The following is a 22,304-nucleotide window of genomic DNA, read 5'->3' on the forward strand; positions in this document are numbered from 1 at the left end:
TAGTTCATTAGTTGTTGATGAATCGGTGTGGCTATATAGCATACCATTTTTTAATAAGTAATCATACACTACATGGAACAAAACAACCAAAAGCAAGATGGAACAAGGCTGCAATTAACAATTATTTTAATAAACAATATATGTGAATATGTGAATTATCTTGTCCATAAATCTATGAATTTCATAAAAAAAAAGAAGTTTTAATTTAAATTTTCAAAACAGGTCTTATTTCAAACTGACAATGCAATAATTAAACTAAGATGCTCGTTTGGTCCATAACATCGTAGTAAACGCAAATGTTTGCATTCGTTTTGATTCATCACAATAATTCTGTTCAAATGGAGGACAACATTTGGACATTTTCAAGTAAACGAGCTCTTAAAGCGATAGTCAAAAATGCTTATTGATTAATTTTATAATCCTTTAGGGGCCGAGTAAAATAAAGCAAAACCATTATTTGTAACTATTGTTTTTGCGCCATGTCTCATTGAGCTCACACTCAAACACACACATACACACACACACACTTGTCTTCTGTCAGATCACCATTAATGGATAGCAGGCTTGAGTTAAGCTGAGCAGGAGCTCAGGTTGCCAGGTCTTCTTTTTGACCCCCTTCTAGCGCTAATGACCAGAGGGGGTGCAATTCCCTCCTCTTGCCCTCCACCCTATCCTCATCTTTATCCGCCGCCCTCCATCTTCTCCAATATGCCCCCCACCCTACTTGTCCAAATTTGTCTCGGGTGACACACACTCACACACGTTTCTCCCTAAGCCTAAATTGAGTCCTCGCCTCTCAACTGCCTTATACTGATCCCATTCCCATGTTTTTAATGATCTCTCGCTATTGCCGCAATGCCTCTTTTTGCCTCTTCGTTCAACACATACAAAACACACACAAAAGGGCATTTTTCCATCGTAGTGAGGACATCTCATTGACATATTGCTTTTCTTTGTCCCTAACCATTACAACAGATGGCCTAATCCTTTACCTTAATCTCAACCAAAATCAGGTTCACCCCTATACGCTAAAAAGCAAGTTTTGACCCTCAAAAAGAGATCTGAACTTGTGGAGTCCACCAAAATGGTCTCCACTGGTCTAAGAGGTCCCCGCCAAGACAGTGGAACCCATGATTTGGTCCACGCTCATTGTCAAAAACCAAGGACACACACACACACATACACAACATTTGGTAACTTAAGAGGACGTAAGGCACATCAATTGAAGAATTGCAAGCAGGTTACTTTGCATGAGTCAGGCGGCCATGCTCTTCTTTTCCTATCTCCGCATGCCGTAGACGTACACTTACGTACGTGCGTATGTGCGTGCGTGTGTAGCTGGTTGCCTGCAGGGGCTCCTCAGACAAGCCAAGCACATTAAGGTGTCACTGGACATTTCCACTCAAGCATAGCCTACGACAAGTCCTCCCCGCTTTCCATCCCTCCAACACACACACACACACACATATATGCACGCACACATGCACGCGCACACCTACATCACACAAGGCCGAGCCGGTGAGTCAGAGTTAGGGGCGAGGCTCCGTGATTTATGACTCGCTCACTTCCAGCCATATTCATCACTGTCATTATTATCGATAGAAGATATGACAGCAGAACAGGGAAGCCTGCTGCATGTGTTTGTGTATGTGTGTATGTACACGCTTGGTTGTACAGGGTTGCTAATACAAGTTAAAGTCCTAATTGGTTAATCCATGATGGTAGGGCTGCAACTATCGAGTAATATTGGTATTCAGATATCCCGCAGACACTGCTTTCCTCTCTAGAAACAGATTTTATTGAAACAAATCCCTCCCCATTTGAAGAAAGAAATGCCATGAGCATTTTTTTAACCTCAGTTAAACTCAAATTACTCAAGAACTCATATAGAACTGAAACAGCATATATTGATTTTCTTTTTATCAGAATTTGAATGTGAAAGAATGTCCTTCATAATTGCTGTCTGAATATTGAATTGCTGAATAAGTGGTCTCTCCCGTTTTGTAACCATATTTCCAATTAAAAAGCATCATTAGCGTTTAATTTTCTCAAAAATCTACACTACATTTTATTATGTGTGCCTTGTGTATTGATAATTAGTATTATGCCGAATTAAAGTTGAATTGCGTTTCACCTTCATGTACAGTTCATACCTTCCAAAACACGGAAAATGATAACCAATCATGGCTCATCTATTGGTCATTTGACATTCACCTGCTGAGGTGTGATTGGTCGTTACCCAAACCTTGAGCATGAGCGATTTCATTTTCAGTCATTTTCAGTGGACAGCCACTTGAAAATTATGTTTTCAATAGTCTTAATTGTGCACGATGAATAAATTATTCATGAAAAGATTCATAAACAATGATAGTTTTTTAATGCTATGTGAACAATTCCTTTAAGCAGCCTAGGTACACAAACGAGGATCACAAGATTGACTTTCAATGTTCTTTTTTATTTTTTCGCCCCGTTTAAAATATTTGCTCAAAGCAACCCTGGTGCAGGCCCCCTTGCCAACATAAGCACCCGAGAGATGGAGGGTGACATGACATTTCCTGTTCTGTCTGAACTTAGCAAAAGACAAAAAGGAACAGTGAGAGTGACTTCATGTTTTGGAGAATCCTTCACAATATACAATGAATAAGATGAATTTATATGCTTGACCACCACCTTTTTGTTGTTTTCTTCTCAGAAGAAAAACAACGGGATATGTAGTGTGACTGAATTCCCGCAAGGAAGGCTAATTATTTAATGTCTCCCGCATATGGTTTCATCACACATCAATCGGCGGCGAGCATGCGCGTGTTTGCGTGTCCGCCGATCTGTTTACATTCACATATTACTGGTCTGCCGCCAATCTCGTTAGTACACACATTAGCGCAGGCTGACATCAACACACATAACAAGACATCTGGTTGTATCAATCAAGACCGTCACTTAGCGAACTCGATACAGCTAATCGGTCTGTTTTAAGTGGCTCAGATGAATTTTCCTCAATTTATCAAGCAGGTTAACGTTTCCGATAATCAGCAAGCACAAAAAGTAGTTTAAAATACGATGCATTCGGCCGAGGCTTCATTTGACTCTTTTAAAACTCAAATTACTACCAGCCCAGTTTACATTGATTTTTGACTTGTCATTAGCGGCTAGCCTATTAAAAATGGATCTTTGACGTCTACAACCGTCGATGGCAGTGAATGACTTAATGCGCTACAGCTAAAATGCTTTCCACATTTATTTGGATCTATTCAGGATCAAATTATTCATTGCATGTTTTCAAAAACCACAATGTAAAATGATATTTATGATGATTTAACACCAAGTCTTTACGCTTTTCAACTCTCTGGATTATCTATGTACGGGTTGAAAGCGCCCAAACGTTCGTCGCCCAGGAGCGACTATGTATGCACACCAAAAGACTTTGAACAAGACGGTGGTCTTTGTCATGCAAATGTTAATGGACGCGGTGCAGCGAGGCGAAGACGGCTGTGAAAAAGGAGGGAGGGTTGCTTGTGCAGAAAGGAGCGTAGCCATTTCACTCAATTGCAAGAGTTCAAACCGTTATTGCACTTTTTTTCCGCACAAAGCCGAGCAGACACAGTCAGGTTTATTCAGTGGCATTAATCTTAATGACCCAGTCAAATGAATTCAGAGATTTGTTTCAGAATACATGATTCTCCCCCAATATCACTCTACTATACTTTTATCAAAGTTGCGTTAGGTTGGGGCTGCACAAGTAATCAAATTTTAATCGCAATCACGGTATTGGCTGCCACAATTAATTTGGCTGATCATCTGCGATATTAACATTTAAAAAAACGGCTACACATCAGTACTGTACATCCTACCATCAGGGGGCAATGTTTCCCACATGTTTTGCATGACAAAAGCGTCTGCTTTTATCACCCTGATATATTATTTACCAGTGTGAAATGGCGTTGAATTTCTCACCTGATTCCTAATATAGACAGTACAGTGCTCGCTGTCAATTGAGACCCATTTTGAAAAATCCGATTGGCCAAAAAAAAAAGGCAAAAAATGTGAATACTGTACATTTGGTTTGAAATGGCGGAAAATGACATTTTAATTTGCTTGGTTCTAAGTAGTCGTTTTTTTCATTGGTTTACACTCAGCAAGTAAGTTAGCTGTGTTGCCCTGTGTAACATTTGTTTTAATTATTATTTACTTTACTTATTCATTTCAGTTTATTCTTATTATTTCTAAATAGCAATCCTTGAAGCCTTGTTTATATAACTGCTTATTTAAAAAAAAAAAAAGGCAATAAATAGGCATGTCCGACCAAACATGACGAATAATCGTGATTTTAATCTTAACCAAAACAATTGTGATTATTATTTTAGCCTAGATCGTGCAGCCCTACGTTGGGGCATATCTTAAAGTTACATTTACCATTCATTGGGTAACAGTCCTATTATGTCAGTCAAAATGTAATTAATTAATTAACTGTAGCTCATCTGTTATGGTGAAACTCCTTGGACTTGAGACTTGATTGAAGTAACAATAATAAAGATACATTAATAAAAATGGATTGTCAAATTACCTCCAGCAAGTGTAAAACAGTCATATTGTCTATGTTATACGAACAATCCCTAAACCGTAAAATGCCGTGAGAAAAAAAAAATGTGTATGTATAATTATAATGAGCACTTGTATATCTTTTAACTATTCCAATTCGCTTCTTCAGATATCAGATGAAACAACAGAATCGTTAGTATCTGAATGTGTTCAGCCTTGTAGGGGTCTACACTGTTCTGAGTAATTCTATGATATGCTTGAATAAAGTGTAAGCACTTTTTAACCGGCTCACTTTTTGATCAAGAGAAAGTGATTGTTTCCATGTCTGACAGACTACGAGGCATCTATCTGATTGTCTTCTGCCATCTTTCTCCCATTACACTTTCTTGTTGTATCTCTTGTGGGATTTTTTTTTTTTTTTTGTCCTTCCCAGAAACATGCACATTGTTGTGCGCATGCCGCATCGGAAAAAGTGTGTGCAGACACGTCTTGATGCTATCGGTTCTAATGCGAGTCGAGCTGTCACTAGATAGCTCTGTCTTTCTCTCATCTCTTGCTGTTTTACTCCACCGAGGATGGTGTGATGGTACAGACTGATAGGCTTGGAAAAGAAGGTAAGATAGATAGGGAGGTTAATGGTTTCTCTTCCTCTCCATCTCGTCCTACTCCTCTGTCACTATCAAACGGATGTACAATTGGGGTCTCCTGTTGCCTGATGACGATCCGGGTGGAAGGCTTTGCCTCTGACTGATTGTCATGAAATGGAGACTTGGCCTTCAAAGGAGTTCACTGTCTCGCAAATTTGAGCTCGGTGCCTGCAGTGATGAGGCCAAGAACATGTTCTCAGTTTGAGCAAGCGGTTTGAATGGAATTGGAATATTTTGACTTATGATCAAATATAACAGCGCTATCAAGTTAGCTTTCAAGGTTTGTCTACAACAGCAGCATTTTAAAGCCAGAAAAATGCAAGCTTTTGAATTAGAGATTTTTTTTCCCCAGTTTTTGGAGCCGATATTCATTTTCAGTATTGGAGTCAAAAATTTAAAAATCACTAAAATAGCAACTCCAATCCCTAACTTGCATGTTTTAAAAAGTTAAATGAAAAACGTTTAACAAGTAAACAGCTCCTTGTGGTTTTTTACTGTAAGAGATGTGCTCCAAAATTTAAAAATAAAAAACATTGTAAAATCGTATTTAACAAAAACAAAAAAGGTCCAAAAGTCTCGATAAATGTACGTTTAAAATAAATAGTTTATTATTGACCAGCAGATTGTTAAAGTTAGAGGCCACTAATGTTATGTTTTTTAGCAGTAAAACACTATATTTTTTTGCCTATGACTATTTTGATGATTAAATTATTTCATGTACAATGACTGTGTTTCAAAACACTTTTTTTTAATGTTTTTTTTTTTTTTTGGCTAATGGTTAATGGCTAAATCAGTGGACTGTACTTTTAAACACCAAAATGCCAAATATAGCCATCTCTCATCGTCTCTGCTGATAACCAGCCTTGCCATGCCAACCATGCCTTCTGTGAATATGGCCATATAGAAAAATATTTGTAATTGAGTTGGTACCTGAAGGCAGCAGGAAAATAGCTAAAAGCTATTTTCTATTCCCATCCCTAGTGGTTACTACAGTATAGTGTAAAGGTACCCAAAGTAAAACAAACTAGCCATTAATACCATAGCTGCAAGATTCCGATCTTCCCAAATCCCAGCACTCCGCCACACACCTTTGAGGAATGGGCCGTATTCTGGTTTCCCTTCTTTTCTGCCGGTGACCTGTGTACATGGCGGTGGGTCGCTTGGCAGTGCTAATGGAAATGCCAGCTGTGTGGCTCCTCACTCCTCACAAAGTCCATTTACTAAAGTGACAGAGTCATTTACCAGGCGGCCGGCCTCTCCCATCCGCACTTAATTAGAAGACCTCCAGGCTCGTCTACCTTCGCCACTCACATCTAGCCCTCTCGGACTGTTGTCTCTTTTTCACACCTTTGTTTTCGCTGCTTTGTTTGGTTTTTGTCTTCAGTCCCTGTCTTGGTCCCTGCTGTTTTGCTCTCTCTCTCTCTGTCACATTTTCCACCGAGTGACACAGAGGATAAGGCGAGTTTTGGAGTGAATTAGTCCATATATTACTCCGTGTTTCAAGAGTGAATTACTCCGTGTATCAAGAGTAGAATTGAAGACGAGGTGTAATTTTTCTATTTATTCCATACTTCCGTTTTTCAATGTTTTTCTACCCATGCATCAAAACGTCTGCTGTAGGTTCAGCTAAAATATTTTGTAATTCTGTATTTAGACATAAAATTGCGTAAAATCCAAGTGTCCTGCCCAACTGATCTTTCAGCGCCTTTTTTTTTTTTTTTTTAAATCACCTACCATGTACCAGTTTGCTATCTGTCAATCAACACCCCAAGCTATCCATTGATCTTCTAATTCTCTGGCAATCCGCTCAATGGAGACATGCTAACCCAACCTTTGATGCTCCGATCCACTTGCCCCCAAATGGGTATTCTAATATTAGCAAAAACTAGCTCTACATCGACACCCCTTTGAAAGTGATTTTTTTTCAATAATCCGTTTTAGGTCAAGTTGCCACATGATGCACCTCATGTATGGGCTTGTATGATGCATATATGCAAAAAAGAAAATGATCGCATTGTCTTCTACTCAAGGTAAACCACAAAGTTGGCTATTTTTTATTTTATTTTTTGCCTTGAGTCACTAATCAGTTGTTTCACTTTGAAAGTTATTGACGTGAGATGACGTCAACAGGAACCCTATGGCGGTGTAGCATTGACGTCAGTTGACGTCAACTGATTATTATTATGATTATTTTTTAATAGGAACGAACAGAGAAAACATTCAGAAAGCTCTGCTGTGATCATTTAGCTGGGATTATTAAATAAAATCACTGTGGTCAGTCAGAATGTTTTAAATTGTCTAGTTTTTATTTTCAAATGGCTGGCATTAAAAGATAAGTTCCAGGCAATATATTTCAGAAAGGTTATCATGTAACAGTTCTATCACCGCATTCTCTGAAGATTGTTGTACACAATTAGTGTAAAAAAAAATATAGAATGTATTACAAATGCTACTCATAAGCATTAAACGATCCGATGGTATATGAAGATTTCCATGAATTAACTTGCTTTTTGACTGACTAAATTGTATCATGTACATATATCAACATATCCAGGACCCAATTGATAAAGAATAAAACAAACTAATCCAGAAGCCCATAAATAATTTGCATGACCACTTAACATATATGCAGCTCTTACAAATGTCCAAAAAAAGAGACTAACCACCATATTTTCCCTACCTTGCGCTGACTGTTTTTTAATGCGTTTTAAAAAAAAAAATAGCCTCAACAAGGCTGGTCCTTTTATGCGTTTGGATTTAATAAGCAATGAAAAGCCACGTTAAAAGCTTTACACGTCCTTTGGGTTTGGGGGTGACCGTCACAAAGCCTGTTAGCTGGACTTTTAAAGGCAGGTGATAGCGCAGTGTAAAAACAGATTGGAGAGGAAAGGTGGAAAGTTTGCAGTTAAAAGGAGACGTCAAGGCACTTCTGTCAGCCCGGCTCGAGCAGTGGGGGAAGGCCAAGAAATGGGGACTTGAGTTACAGTGCAGGGGCCATTGTAAATAAGAGGAGATGGCAAGGGAGAGGAGCACCCAGTCTTGCTTTATGAGGTCATTTAAAGGAGTAATGTGGTACGCCGGACGAAATTGGCTTTCATTAAAAGAGCCATCGAGAGAGACTTCAAGAGGGAAACCCGGAGTGTATGCCAGGATGTGTGAATGCAACTCATAAATTATACGTAATCGTAAACATCATGTATATGTATGCTGATTATCGGGATTCGCACACGAGTAAGGGTCAAACGAGTCCACAAGTAATTTGAGTACCTTAAAAAAATAGCCTGAGTCATTTTCTTCTGGCACTTTAGGAAGAAGTCAAGCTAACCGCAGCAGCATGTGTTCATGAAGTGTTTTACCTTCCCAAATGTCAAATGGACATCAATTACACTTTTTTTTAAGTAAATCCCGGCACCGTGTCGTGGTGTAATTGCTGACTTTACTCATTACCAACATCAACAACCCTGAAATCAACTTCAATTGCTATTCATGCTAATTAAAGATGCTTTAAAAAAACAACTTGGTTACCATAACATTGTATTATCAGCCACTTGTTACCAGCGATTACCATGGCTTGAATGCTAGCAGCTAGCAGCCAGAAGCGTCACTTTAAGAGTATAACAAACTTCGCTCCTGGGCTAAAACTCACAAAGAATACATCACAACAAAAGGTTTGTTTTGAACCAGGCCCATCAGCGGTCAATGGGAGGATTTCCATTCCAACTTTCTTTCTCATATGAAAAGTGGGTGTGGCATGCCACAGCCGTTCCTACTGATCACTTTTTTAACAAAGCGCGTTTACTGAAGTCGTGAGATATTCATCAAAATCTGCTGTTCTCGAGAGTAAAATAGTCTGCTACTATGCACAATTGTATTGTTTTCCCATTTAAAAAAAATATACACATTGTTTCAATTATTTTAATATCCGAAAACAATTAATCCGTAGAAATTTCCGTAGAATATCCGAATAAAAATATTCAATAGTTGCAGTCCTACACATACAGTAAGTATTAGATTGCCTTGCAGATTTCCGCAAGTCATTTTCCATCCCCGTTGCGTCAACATTTTCTTTTGTTTTACCACTCCCACTGAATAGAGCACATAGCGTCATCACTTCTGTTGGCGCAAGGACAATTGTGCACAATAGACCGTATCTATCATCGCAGAGTGCAATGACAAGGTGATGCAAGCTCACCAGAGGCTGGTAGAGTAAGCAGGATTTACTGCATGTGGCCCCATTGTCTTTAATCACCATCATAATGATATATGGAGAAGGGAATCCGCCATGAATACTTCTTGCTTTTCTCCTCTTTGTTCAATCACAAACTATTATAAGAGATGGCGTCTTCAACCGTAGCTCTTTGCCTCATGCATCTGCCCATTATCTTCGCTCACGCCGTTGTTCTTCTCGACATCCCTCAGCTCTTCTTTCAAACGGAATCTGGCTTTGCAGCCATTGTGACACTGACACATAGTAAGCGTCTGCCACCATAACCCATCTACTCAGCACAATGTCCTTATAGATTCCCCCTTTTACGTGTCTTCTATTACACCTTCATTCATCCAGCTACTCTTCCCCTCCCACTTGCTCTGTCCGCTCTACACCTTTGCTTGCTTGTATCATTTTGTTAAGATCTTTTTCTGCGCCTAACGGCAATTCTTTCCCCTCCCCCTGCGCCGTATCGTTCCTTTAAAAAACATTGTACCCAGACCTATATACGACTTTTGAGCGCATAAATGAGTTCCATAATGTCACATCTGTCCTACATATCTGTTGTAGTTAGAGCTCACGTGGGACTCTTGGCCTCAAGTTTAATATTTCATTGCGCTGTTCCTTTGTCCTCCCGCAGCAATACAGCCTTAACTCACTATTCTTTTTTTTTTTTCATTTCATGCACTCACGGTTGCACTTCCTACCAAGAAGCCAAGCCCCCATTTGTCCCCGCATTCCATTGAAACCTGGTTCTCATAACGTCTCTGTGTGACCGCACTTGTTAGCCGGGGGATGTTTGTTAGATGTTGTTTCTTCCTAATAAGCAAGTTGACTCCGCCGCTTGATTTAAACTAGCCTGCAGTAGCAACTTGATACGAGCAATGGCACACACACCATGAGACAGGGGATCAAGTAACTCAACAACGTTGGGGCCCGTTAGCGAGGAAAAGTTCGTAATGCTTTTGATGCTATGCATATGCTTTAAATCAGACGTCCTCAATTAGTGGATAGTGTCCCACATCCAAATCCAGGTGTTTTTATTTTAGGATTATTCTGACAAATGCTTGTAATTAAAATAACATTGAGGAGGCTCATTTTAACAAGCGCACTTTTCTGGTGTTTAAAGTAGTTCATATATGTAGACAAGAAAGCTCTGCCTGAAATGACTTAGCTAGTCAAATTAAGTATTTGGAGCAGATTTGCCAGCATGTGTGTGTGTGTGTGTGAGGGAGGCACATGGAAAGGAGGAAAGTTCATGAGTTTGTGCTTTGAAATATGAAAGCGGTAAAGGATAATGCACAAATGGTATGCTGATTTTTTTTTATTTTTTTTTAAATGTACTACTCAAACCTTTTGATTAAAAGGCATTTATTAGAGAGGCAACGATTAATGTTTGACTAGTCATTGAGAGATGATTATGCATCTTCAAACTTCGGCCAAAAATATTATTTTACCTTTTTGCCTTTATGTACTCCAACCATTTAACAACAGTTGCATGCAAGTAATATCGGTGTTATTATTTACCTTGCATAAATCCATACCATAACCTTGTATCTGTTATTGTATAGCACAGATCTTTTTGATGAGGTCATTCTGCGAACCTGTCATTCAAAATAAAGCAAATCTTGATTTTTACAAGCAGCGATTGGGTGAATGTTTTTTTTTTCATCCCAAAATTAGTATCAGTCTAAAATCCTGATCGTTCAAGCATTGCTAAAGATTCAATCCCTCGACTAGAAATATACTCAAATGTCTTTAGTTCTGCATGACAACGCGCTGATTATCAGAGTGTTGTTTACGAATAAAAAATTTGCCAACATCCGATTTTACTTTGGAAAACAATTCAGAACTTTTTTCAGACCAAACCGGTGAGAAATTCATTACAAAATGTTGCATGTAAATGAATAAATTGTCCTATTAAAAAAAATAAAAAATAAATCATATTTAAAAACGTTGTTTTTTATTTTTTAAAGTTCAGTTTAATTCAATAGCAGAATAATAGACGGATAATCGAGTTAAAGGATCGTTTGTTGCGGCCATTTAAATTTTGAAAAACTGCTTTGAAGTCAGTTCTAAATATTCTGGCGCACACAAAAACACGTCTGCTTTGTTACAGCCCAGCAATATGCGCATATGCTTGTGATCTGTCTGTCTGTCAAACATCAAGAAGCAGTCTCCTGCAAATATCTTGAAATAGCCACGTTTCCCGGTCCCCCGGGAGCATGTTGTGAATCGTCTCTTATCACCTTTAAGTGGAGTGAAGGGCCATCTCAAACACTTTTTTTTCCTCGAGCCTCTCTGCGAGCCCACACCCCTGGCGTGTTTCTCAATGAGTGACACGCACAAACACACACTGTCACACAGGACCTCGTTACACCGACTTTGTTCAAACACTTCAGTTCAGTCTTTCACGCAAAGTGTACACACATTTACACACGCCCACGCTCCCACATTTGTCACCTAGGTCCGCTTCCCTGCCTCCCAGCGGTTTTTTGGAGGTCACCCGTCAATCCTTTCACGGCTACCATGACCACCTGTCATGTCTCCCAGCATGCATTGCGGGGCCTCTCACCTGTGCACGCTTCACTGGAAGCTGTCACACACCCACTAGCCCGTAGTCCCGCCCCAATTTACCTATTTGTCTCCGGGGAATCCATCTCAAGGATTCTTGTTTTTTTTTTTTTTTTCCTGGATGTGAACTGTCAATTATCCGTTATGATCCAACTTAATGAGAAATGAATTTCTCGAGTAACCTCCTTGTTTTCTTTCTCTTTGTTGCTGGTTTCTCTGCAGGTGGTGAGAGTTCCAGTGGAGAGCTGTGAGCAGTACACAACATGTGGGGAGTGTTTAGGCTCCAGAGACCCTCATTGTGGATGGTGTGTCCTCCATAACGTGTAAGTACCACACACTGATGCCCGTCTGATAACAATTAAAGAGCTTCGTTAACCCTAACCCTAACCTTACTGTACATACTAGTTAAAGGGGAATCCAACCCCAAATCTTTATTTACAATCATTTCTATGCTACCTCACTCGTCTAAACACAGCAATCTGATTAATATTGTGTTTGTGGAATATAAATTAAGACGCAAAATGCACCTGTTTGTTTTTTTCCTCATCAAAGGCCTGTCCCCTTAGATAAATAGGATACAAATATTCAGTAGAACATCGGGCTTGGGCTTTCATTGGTCCACTGAGACATGTTTGTTAATTTGGTTGGTCAGATGTGATGAGACTAGGTTCATGCATTTACTGATTGTAGTTCTACAGTAAACATTCATTCATACTTAAACTGTATCACTTTAAAAAATGCAGGGTTCAAAACCTAGGTAAAAAGCTATGGGCAATGTTTTCTTCTGGAATTTTACAGTGAAAAAATATACATTCGATACATATTTATGGAGGTTGAGAATCTTTTGTTTTGAAATTTGGATATTTTTTTTTAATTTATTTTTAATTACGTTACCTTATTATCAGTCTCCACCTTCGCTAACTATTTTGGCTTGTGGCAACGCCTACAGAATTTCCTATCCACATTTTATTCAACCCAAGTGAATGTCAGGAACAATTACACATTATTGAAAGGTGACAGGAAGTTCGACCACATTTAGAACACCGCGAGCATTTAGCGTAATACCGTCTCTGGCCGTGTTAATTAAACCTGGACAACTTATCAGAGGGCTGTCTTTCCTTCAGGCACGAACAATCGCGCACGTGTGCCACCCCTCCATCATTAAAATGACAACAGCGTGATGGGCCTGAACCAGTGATAACCTGCCATTTGGCCACATCTCAACTGTGTGCCATAAACGCAGCTTGCTCATTTCCAAGCTGATTGTGTAGCCAAATCTGGCAAAGGCCCTGCGGATAAAATGGGGAAATATTAATAGGCAAATTATTTATAAGCCTCGTTTCAGGCCTCTGGGGCCTTTAGCCACATCTTATTAATAACCATAGTAGTTTCAATCAACAGTAGAATTGTGCTGGGCATACACTTTTTTTTTTTTTTTTAATACCAGAGCTTTAGCAGAAAAAGAGAATGCACGCCATTGCGCACACTCATGCTTATAGTCTATGTGTGTGTGCACGAGTTGTCAAGGGGTTTGCTGGCGAACGAGCAAACTGCCACGACTAGACTAACGAAATGAGAGGATTGGGGGCCGCTCACGGACGAAACAGTTAGCATCTTTTCCCGCCTCTCTATTATTGTCAATCCTTCGCCGAGTGCCACATCAGCTCTTTTCACTCACCGCTGGGACCAGTTGTTGTTAGCGCTGAGGTGAAGTGATAGCTAATGCATTATGAATAGCTAATAGTAAAACTGCTGCACGGCCGTGCTTTTTTTTCTCCCTCGTCATCAGCCGCCTGGTAATAAGCGGGGGAAATTGCTGACCCTTTTTGATATGCGGTGGGTTTGAATGGTATCATTTTTACAGCTCAGTGAAACTTTAATGGTTGCATATATATCTCCTGACAAGTTTAAATTGGGTGGGACTGTAAAGTGAACAGATGAGGAGCTGTATGGGTGTACACACAGCTTAGTGTTTCTTGCACAAATGTCAAGGCCAGTAGGGTAATGATGTTTAGGGTTGCCGTAATGGCTGTGGCAAGCTATTAGCCAATTTGTCTTCTATTATTGCTCCCATTTTCTGTGTGAAGGTGATTGTTCTGCATCTTTATCATGTTGAAAATGATTGTCATATCATCTAAATTGCTCACAATACTCATCACCCTTTCTTTTTCTTGTGTGTCTCGTCTCCTCATTCCATTTTATTTCCCATTTTTGCTTTTCTGCTGCTCTTAAGCTGCTCACGAAAGGACCGTTGTGAAAGAGCGGGAGAACCCCAGAGGTTTGCATCCGACCAGAGGCAGTGCGTGGAGCTCACTGTTCAGCCCAAAAATATTTCCGTCACCATGTCGGAAGTGCAGGTAAGAATTCTCTGGAAGTTTGAGATGAATGGATCGATAGATAGGATAGAAAGAACTTCTTTTTTTGTATTACAACACATTCAGAACACTCATGCTCAGGTTCTCACCAAAACCAGGACGTCAGACCATATTAATTCACTCCTAAAATCATTACACTGGTCCTTAGTCAGCTGTAGAAATATACTTTAGAGTTCTACCACTGGTCTATAAATCACTGAATGTTTTTGGTCGTAAACACATTAAAGGAATTCAAACGGGATATAAATGCGGTAGAGATTTGACGTCTGCAGACCCGTGTCAATTAGTGGAGCTCGGAGTTCAAAGCAAACACGGTGAACAGCATTTAGCTGTTAAGTGGAACACAACTACAACTAGCTGCTAGGAGAAGCAAAGCCATCCCCAATTGTGAATTCCATGACATTGTGTATGAAATGTGCTATATAATTAAACCTAATTATAATTAGCACTTACAGAGTTTTATCTTTGACAGATGCTACACAAAGAACTTAAGGTTTTGTTAGCATGATGATTCTAGAAAAACATGTCCATAAAGGACGGGTCATTTGGGTACCGTTTTCATCCTCACTACATTGAATGCATAGCAACCCAAACTAAACTGTAGTTCTTGGTACACATTAACACTCACATTAACCTTGCTATAATTATAATAGCCGCCATTGTAACAGATGCACACAAATTACTTGGCGCATCACACACCCACACGTAGCCTGGTTTCACTTACATGTCTCTCCCCCCCAGCACCCATTAACCCCCATGTCATATCTTATAACAATCCATGTACACCGTGTCCTTCCATTGATCTTGGGCTGATTGCCTCTCTCTCGCTCTCTCAAAAGCTGGTCCTTCAGGCTCGTAACGTGCCTGATCTATCGGTGGGGGTCAACTGCTCCTTCGAGGACTACGTGGAGACCGAGGGACTTATCCAAGGCGGGCACATTTACTGCCTGTCTCCCTCGGCCCGTGATGTCATCCCCATCACGCGCAACAAAGGTTGGATGTCATTAGCATTAGCATAGCGGTTACATTATGTCTCAGTTACAGTCGTGTAGCATATGCTTCCCCCTTTGAATTCATTTGGTGGTATTAATTCATCAGCATGGGCTGATGTTTTCCCCCAAGCGGTCTTTTTCTACTGTGCAATCTGAGAGTTCTGCAGCTGTGCAGAAACTAGAATATATTTTTAGCATTATGAGATGATTTGAGTAGTGTGACTCTATCCAGAATACCTTGTCATTACCAATAATGCTCGCCCGTTCCATTTCAAAGCCCCCTAACTCAAGTTTGCATTTTTCTGCTGAAAATAGCACGTTTTTTGAATTCCCATTATCATGCATTATGCACCCTTGTCAGTTTCACTTATTTATTTTTCTTTCCTTCGAAAGGACACTGCTTGTGTCGCTAACTTGTTTTCAAAGCCAGGAATCTGTGATTATTGCTGTATTTAGATATACCCGCTTCCTCTTGTTTTAGCAGAGATTGCGCACAGATTTTATGTCAGCTTCTATTTTTGCTGCAAAAATGAGAAATGCATTTAAAGTACTGAAGGTTTTATGCTCAACCCTTAAGTTTTCTCCGAGTGGCATTTTTGTAATCTGTTTCACTTCAGCCATTCTTGAGTTTGTTTTTTAGTGACACACTAGTTGGAGTGTTTTGACGACTAGAATGATGAGATCTGCATATTAAAAACAAATATTCAGATGAATACAGTTTTTGGGGATAAAACCGATTTTCAGTTGGGCCAATTTATCGGCTACGATATTCAGTAAAAATCTATTTTGTGCCCGCTAATGTCATCTTTTTTTGTCTTACGTTCATTCAGGTGACAAGCGGGTGGTGAAGCTTTATCTGAAATCCAAAGAAACGGGCAAGAAGTTCGCCAGTGTTGATTTTGTCTTCTACAACTGCAGCGTGCACCACTCGTAAGTTACAGCGATGTGTTCATCACACAGGCATTTAATAACGATTTGCTCATTAGGTTTCATTTTGTTCTTCCCCTCTCTCTTACATGTTCCGTTCTTGTGTCCTTTTTCCCGTGGGATGACTCACACAATAAACACCCATCTCCCTTTTACGTCCACATGGGATATCGCATTACGTTTAGAGTGAAAAATCAAAGGCGATATATATATGTAACGATTGCAATATGAGATGGAAACTCTAGTCTTTTCATAACCCATGACACACACTAATAATTTTGCAATTATTAATTCATTACTGCACGATTTGTAATCATGCCTCTTGGACTCTCACCTTGAAAAGAGGCGTTCCATACTCCTTTACACCAGAAAGTCAAAATAGTAGGGATCTAAATGAAAATGTTTGGCCAAATTCAAAACCTGTGTTTGCATGCACCATGATCACTGCATACATAGTTAGTTGTTCGTGCTAACACTGGAGACTTGTGCCCATTATATGAGAGCATTATTGATAAACAGTTTCTTGGATTCTTAATCATTTATTGAATATGTTGTTTTTTTTTAATGGTAGTGTATTGATATTAGTAGCCTTGTGGTAACACATTTAGAAAGGCCAACTTCAAAATAAAATCCTACTACAGCTATTGCATTGTTGTTCATGTATTATTTGCTGTATATATTTTGAATTTGGCCTTGTCAACAGGTCGACAGGATGTTGGTCGTCTTCCTTGGTAGAAGCGGTGGAATATTCGGTGCATCCCTAGAAAACACTGTGTTACTTAGCAGTAAATTAGTCAGAGTGAGTCTGCACTTGGATGCCTGCAGGTTTTTTGGACAGTCACAGCTCTCTAACTTAGTGTTCAGTCGTGTGTCTGATGCCGGGATCAAATAATCCTTCAGCTCTGAATCAAATCACCCCAATTACCCCCCTTGAGTCCCAGGCTCTCCCTCCGTCCACCCATGGCTGATCCAGTGGAGGCTAAAACGTCTGGTGGGGTATTAGCCTCGGGGCAGCAGATGGCCTGCGGGCCCCCAGGGTACCGCGGGGCTCCATTCTGGCTTCCCTCTGGATGTTAGAAGAACCTCCTTCGAGGATTTTCCACCAACACACATGCACAGTCACACCTCTACCCGCTCTGTCACTTACTGCCCATTTAAGCTCCGAACGTCTCGGACACCTTATCTGTCATTCTGACCTTTGGCCCTGTGACACGGTACTTCTGTCTTAGTCTGCGAATCCCCTGCCGCAACCGCAGCGATTAGCCCAGCTGGTTAAGGGTGCCCTGGTTTACAATGTCTAATCAAGCTTAATTCATCTCCCATAAGGACGCGGTGATATTTGCTTTAACTCTGCGTGCCTTGTACGTCCCAAGGTAGTGCAAAACCCTTTATGTTCTGAGAAAGTATACTCAATTAAAATGAAAGGTGTCACAATGAGCCATCACCGATGTATTGCAATATGAAGTCACATTAAAGTTTATGGCATTCCTCCTTGTATGGAAGTAGCTTCAAACAAGAAGCGAGGCACCCATTTGAGGCTATTACACCAATGAGCTGATTAAATCTACTCTCAGGGACGGTCTAATATGCCCTTTGAGGGATGTAATGGACACATTTAATTAAGTTACAGATATGGCACGTTGCATCTATGCCACTGACTTTTATGGTGAACAGAGCTGCAAAGATAGGAATCCCTTTTAAATATGGCGCTGTCCCATATAGCCATTATGCCCCTTGGGTATTAGGAGAAATTACGGGTGTGATGATTTCAGGTCTATGCATCAACTTGCAAGGATTCTCCACAGTAAGAAGACAGTCTGAAAACATTGAAGCACATTTGCAAGCGCATGCAATATTTGGCCGTTTCAAGAATATTCTTTTATGTAGTAGTGCAAATATCCGGCATTATATTTTTTAATAATTTATACTTCCTGTCGCACAACCCCTCATCTCCAAAATATATACACCCCTCCTGCCTATTTACACAACTGATTATGTTTCAGCCCTTGCCTTTTCAAAAATGCCATACATTTGCATAGTGCTATTAATCTAATTAGAATTCCCACTGTTTCAGTTTAAGGGTTGCTGAGATTGAAATAGAAAATCACCCACGGCCATGATTGCTCCGTAATTAAATATTTCCATAAGCTTTTTTTTTCCTCATTTCTCAGCCCTCTGTTTATTAAGATTGGGAGGATAGGGTGGCAGTGAATTGGGGTTAAGCTTTAATGATGTACAGTACCTGTTGTTGTACGATACCGTCTCAAGAGATGGGCACATTATTTCCAAAATGATGGACTAAGACCGCCGGAACGGTCGATTTCGTCTCTCATTTTAATCCGTTGTTGTAATCGTGACCTGTGCCACCTGTGTCACTGCTGGTAATGGTTTGTCACCTCACCCAGTTAAATTTTGGGGAACGCAGTACTGTACTTTCTAATACACCTCATTAGGTAAGCTGAGTGTGTTTAACACTCCAAACAGACTGCATGTTGAAGAATAATTAGGAGTTTGTATCTTTTGATTTTTTGAATCTAGGTCTGAAAGAATAGCGGCGCTCTCGAGGCATTGCGGGCAGATTAGCATCTGAATAGGCATCAGCATTATGAGCATGGAGCCTGTCTGCTGCTTCTCAAATCCTCGGAGTAATAATAGCTGATGGCCATTGTAGGGGTAGAAATAAGGCAACACTCGGGGGTCTGAAAGAATGAGCCCACCGCTGATACATGGAAAAATATCAAACATTCCGCAATGCGCTTTGGTGGGGCTTAGGGCGGAGTTGCACCCAGGCTAAAGGCGAGCTTTTTAGATCCGAAGGAAGGGGACCCTGGTCACTTGAAGGGAGCGAAAAGTGAGCAGTAGGGGGTTGTCAAACAGAGCCCGCTGGCCTTGGGTGGCACCCATAATGACACGTCTCCTGTTTCAAAGGGCAACATCATAAAAGTTGGCATTGGCAACCTGCTGACATTTTGCTCGTTATTTCTATCGCTGGGACAGGAGCAAAGTTGATTTGACTTAAATAAAAGATGAAAGTCAAATATTATCTGGACACCGTGACAGATGCCATGTAATGTTCTTGTTGCTGCCAGTAAGGCTTAATCCTTTATACGTGCTGTGTTGAGTTGAAAGTTCAAAAAGAAGTGCTCTTGTAGTGGTCCTGTAAATCAATAAATAGATCAATAAATTATTTTTTTTCCTTATGATGAACTGTCTCATGTCAATAAATGTAACTTGAAGTCATTTGTATTGATTAAGGCATTTGACAAAATGTTCTTGATTTACTGTGACAAATTATTTGATTTTAAAATGGTCCTCTTCTCCTAAACTTCTCTTTTACACAAGCAATATGGCCAACTTTCGTCTGTATTGTTTACCTTTTGAAAGAGCCGATAATAATAATATTTTATTGAGTACAGTACAAAATATAAGTTGTGATGGCAAAAAAGATCATTTTGAGAGAAGAAAAACAACACAGTCCTTGAAAATGTGCCAAACTGTGGCCCAAAAATCAAGCTACAGCTTAGGGCGAAAAATAAAATAAAAAATGTATAACTGACACTATGATTAATTCGATAAGCAATTTCCTTCAAGTCAATGCAGAAATGAAATAAAATGTATCTACTCGTTTTCTACTGCTCATCCAAAACCCCCAACCCAAAGTGTAATATAAAATATATAAATGGTATAAACATAATTTTGAGACCTAACAATATGTAAATCTCAAAATTGTGGTGCAAAATATAAAAAATAACTGCTTACACTTGAGTTACATACATACAAAACACTTGAAGTCTATGCTACCGCAGAGCAAACTAGCTTAGCGTCACTCGTACGGCAGCCACAAAATTAATTACTTCTAGGTGTGTAGGTAACAACGCATTGTCGGTGCGATGGAGCTGGTTAATTTGACAACTGTTCGATGAGCTTGAAAAATAAGGACACGGCTTTGACGAAACCATGTTGTCTTCCAAACGATACATCGTTCAGCTTTAGTACAGACCACACCATGGGTTACTCTTACTGTCACAACTACCGTAGCTATAATATTATGAAATGTGTTTTTCTTGACAAAACTGTCCCAAGACCTCTGAATTAGTCTCGGGGCTTTATGCTAAGCTAAACTAGCGTGGCGCACTCATTTTCCCTCCATTTGTTAGTAGCACAGATAAATTCCTATTTGCTCTTGTGTGGTATTAAGAGGCCTGTTATTTCCTCAGCCGCTCATCCCTCATTGTAAATGGACAGCTTCTCTCAGCACAATGCTAAATTGGTCAATTAAAGCAGCAGTGGGATTGAATTAAGCCCCAGCCTCTGATCTTGCTCGAAAAGAGGGGCCCGCACTGGAAACGATCACTTAAAGTGCGCACCTAACAGAAGAGCCGCTCTAATTGATTCAAATGAATCCATGTCAGCTTTTGATGGATTTGTATATGGGCTCCATCACCATGCTGTAGATAAAACTCCCAATTTTTCGTCTTCTGGTTAGCGTTTCACACAGGTTTAAAATATATGCGATAGTTTGTCTGGAGCACCCTGAAAATTGTTCTTACATACTGTACATGTGCTTGAATACTAAGCGGTATGTATGTTTATTTTATTGTCTGAACTTCAGGTGTGTGCACCTTTTATATCAAATGCTATGATTTATTACATTTACAATACACTAAATGCTCACTCAGTTTCATGAATGCTGAATAAGTCATACTCAGACAGTGCACATTGAAGACTTTAGGGAGCCTTGTAACAAAATGAAAATGTTATTTGTAGACTCATATTGGTTACATTACACTTCTAGCTTTGTATGTAAATGAGCTTCTGTAAAGTGTAATGCCTCTCGAGGGCCAAGAATGTCCAATAAGCTGAAGCTGCGTTGATGAACTGTGTGCTCCAAACTGTCACACACCACTCTTAGTGCCCCCCTCACAACACACTTAAAGCCGCCAAGCAACTTCCAGGCCAATATTTCCCCCCTTTTACTCCCGCCCCCGTGAGACCCCCACACGGAGCCCCGCAGGCTACATACCCCCTCCACGTTTTCCCTCTCCCACGATACCTGGCGTCTCCGCGTCTATCAGGGAAATCCACCTGCTTTTGATCTCTGCGCCGTTTCTCTCTTCTTTCTCCCATCATGTTCTTTCAGCCTGTCTATCTCCACCTCACCTCTGCTGGAGCAGGTGAATTAAAAATGGTGGAAGCATTATAGCCCCGCGGATGAAAGAGCGCTTTAGACAAAGAACACGGGTAGAGCTTTAAAAAAAAAAAGGGTCTGTGGCAAATGAAAAGAATCGAAGGCATGAAGTGATGGCAGCACGGAAAGAAAAACTCCTGTCTGAATGGATGCACGGAATTACACAACAGAGTGGACATGTTGCGAGGAGAATCGCCGTGATCTTAGTGATAAATAACGGCTGTGCTGGGAGAAAGATGAGGTGGGTGAAAGGTGTGCGGAGGAGGTTTGCGGACCAGGTCACAGAAAGTGCACACATTTCACACTGCGATAAAAAGATTTATTTTATCAAAAGATCTTGAAAAAAATAGATATTTTGCCTTGTATAGATTTTCTGTACACAGTAATGTATGCTGTAATCCAGTGGTTCTCAAATAGGTACCCCTTGGGGTAAAGACAAGACAGACATTCCAACAGTTATCTACATGTGTCTAGTTTAATGATTTATAATGTTGTGACAAGAACAAGACAATTTTCCTTTCAAAGTAAGAGCAAATTAATTGGATCATAAGTCAACGCATCGCTAAATTGTGGTCGAGTGACTCCTTAGTGAAACAATACCTGCCTTGAAAAGAAGTATGGACTTCTTTTCAAATTAAAAGCTAATTAATTGCAACATCAAACATCACATTGCTAGATTGTGTTGTAGTAACTCATTTGCAAAATGTATGCCTTTAGTTACACAGATGTACATTGTCATTAGTGATGGAATTTTCCAGCAGACAAGCCATAAAGAAAATAGATGATGGTACACAATGAATCTTCCGGAATTGCTGAATAATTTACATCTTGAGATACAAGTGTTCACTGTTAACTCGT

At 40.0% G+C, this 22,304-nt stretch overlaps 1 protein-coding gene across 2 annotated transcripts in view; it reads left to right on the plus strand.

Moving 5' to 3' along the window:
- Positions 1-22,304, plus strand: part of plxna1b (plexin A1b) — a 188,285-nt gene that overhangs the window by 88,762 nt on the left and 77,219 nt on the right. For both annotated transcript variants that reach the window (XM_088422806.1, XM_088422807.1), the window contains exons 5-8: positions 12,187-12,287; positions 14,198-14,321; positions 15,179-15,332; positions 16,162-16,261. In XM_088422806.1, coding sequence (XP_088278932.1) covers positions 12,187-12,287; positions 14,198-14,321; positions 15,179-15,332; positions 16,162-16,261 — 479 coding nt within the window. The remainder of the gene's footprint in view (positions 1-12,186; positions 12,288-14,197; positions 14,322-15,178; positions 15,333-16,161; positions 16,262-22,304) is intronic.

This window comes from Hippichthys cyanospilos, chromosome 9, assembly GCF_059441005.1.
Source record: "Hippichthys cyanospilos isolate Australia breed blue-spotted pipefish chromosome 9, RoL_Hcya_1.0, whole genome shotgun sequence".
NCBI classification, from domain to species: Eukaryota; Metazoa; Chordata; class Actinopteri; order Syngnathiformes; family Syngnathidae; genus Hippichthys; species Hippichthys cyanospilos.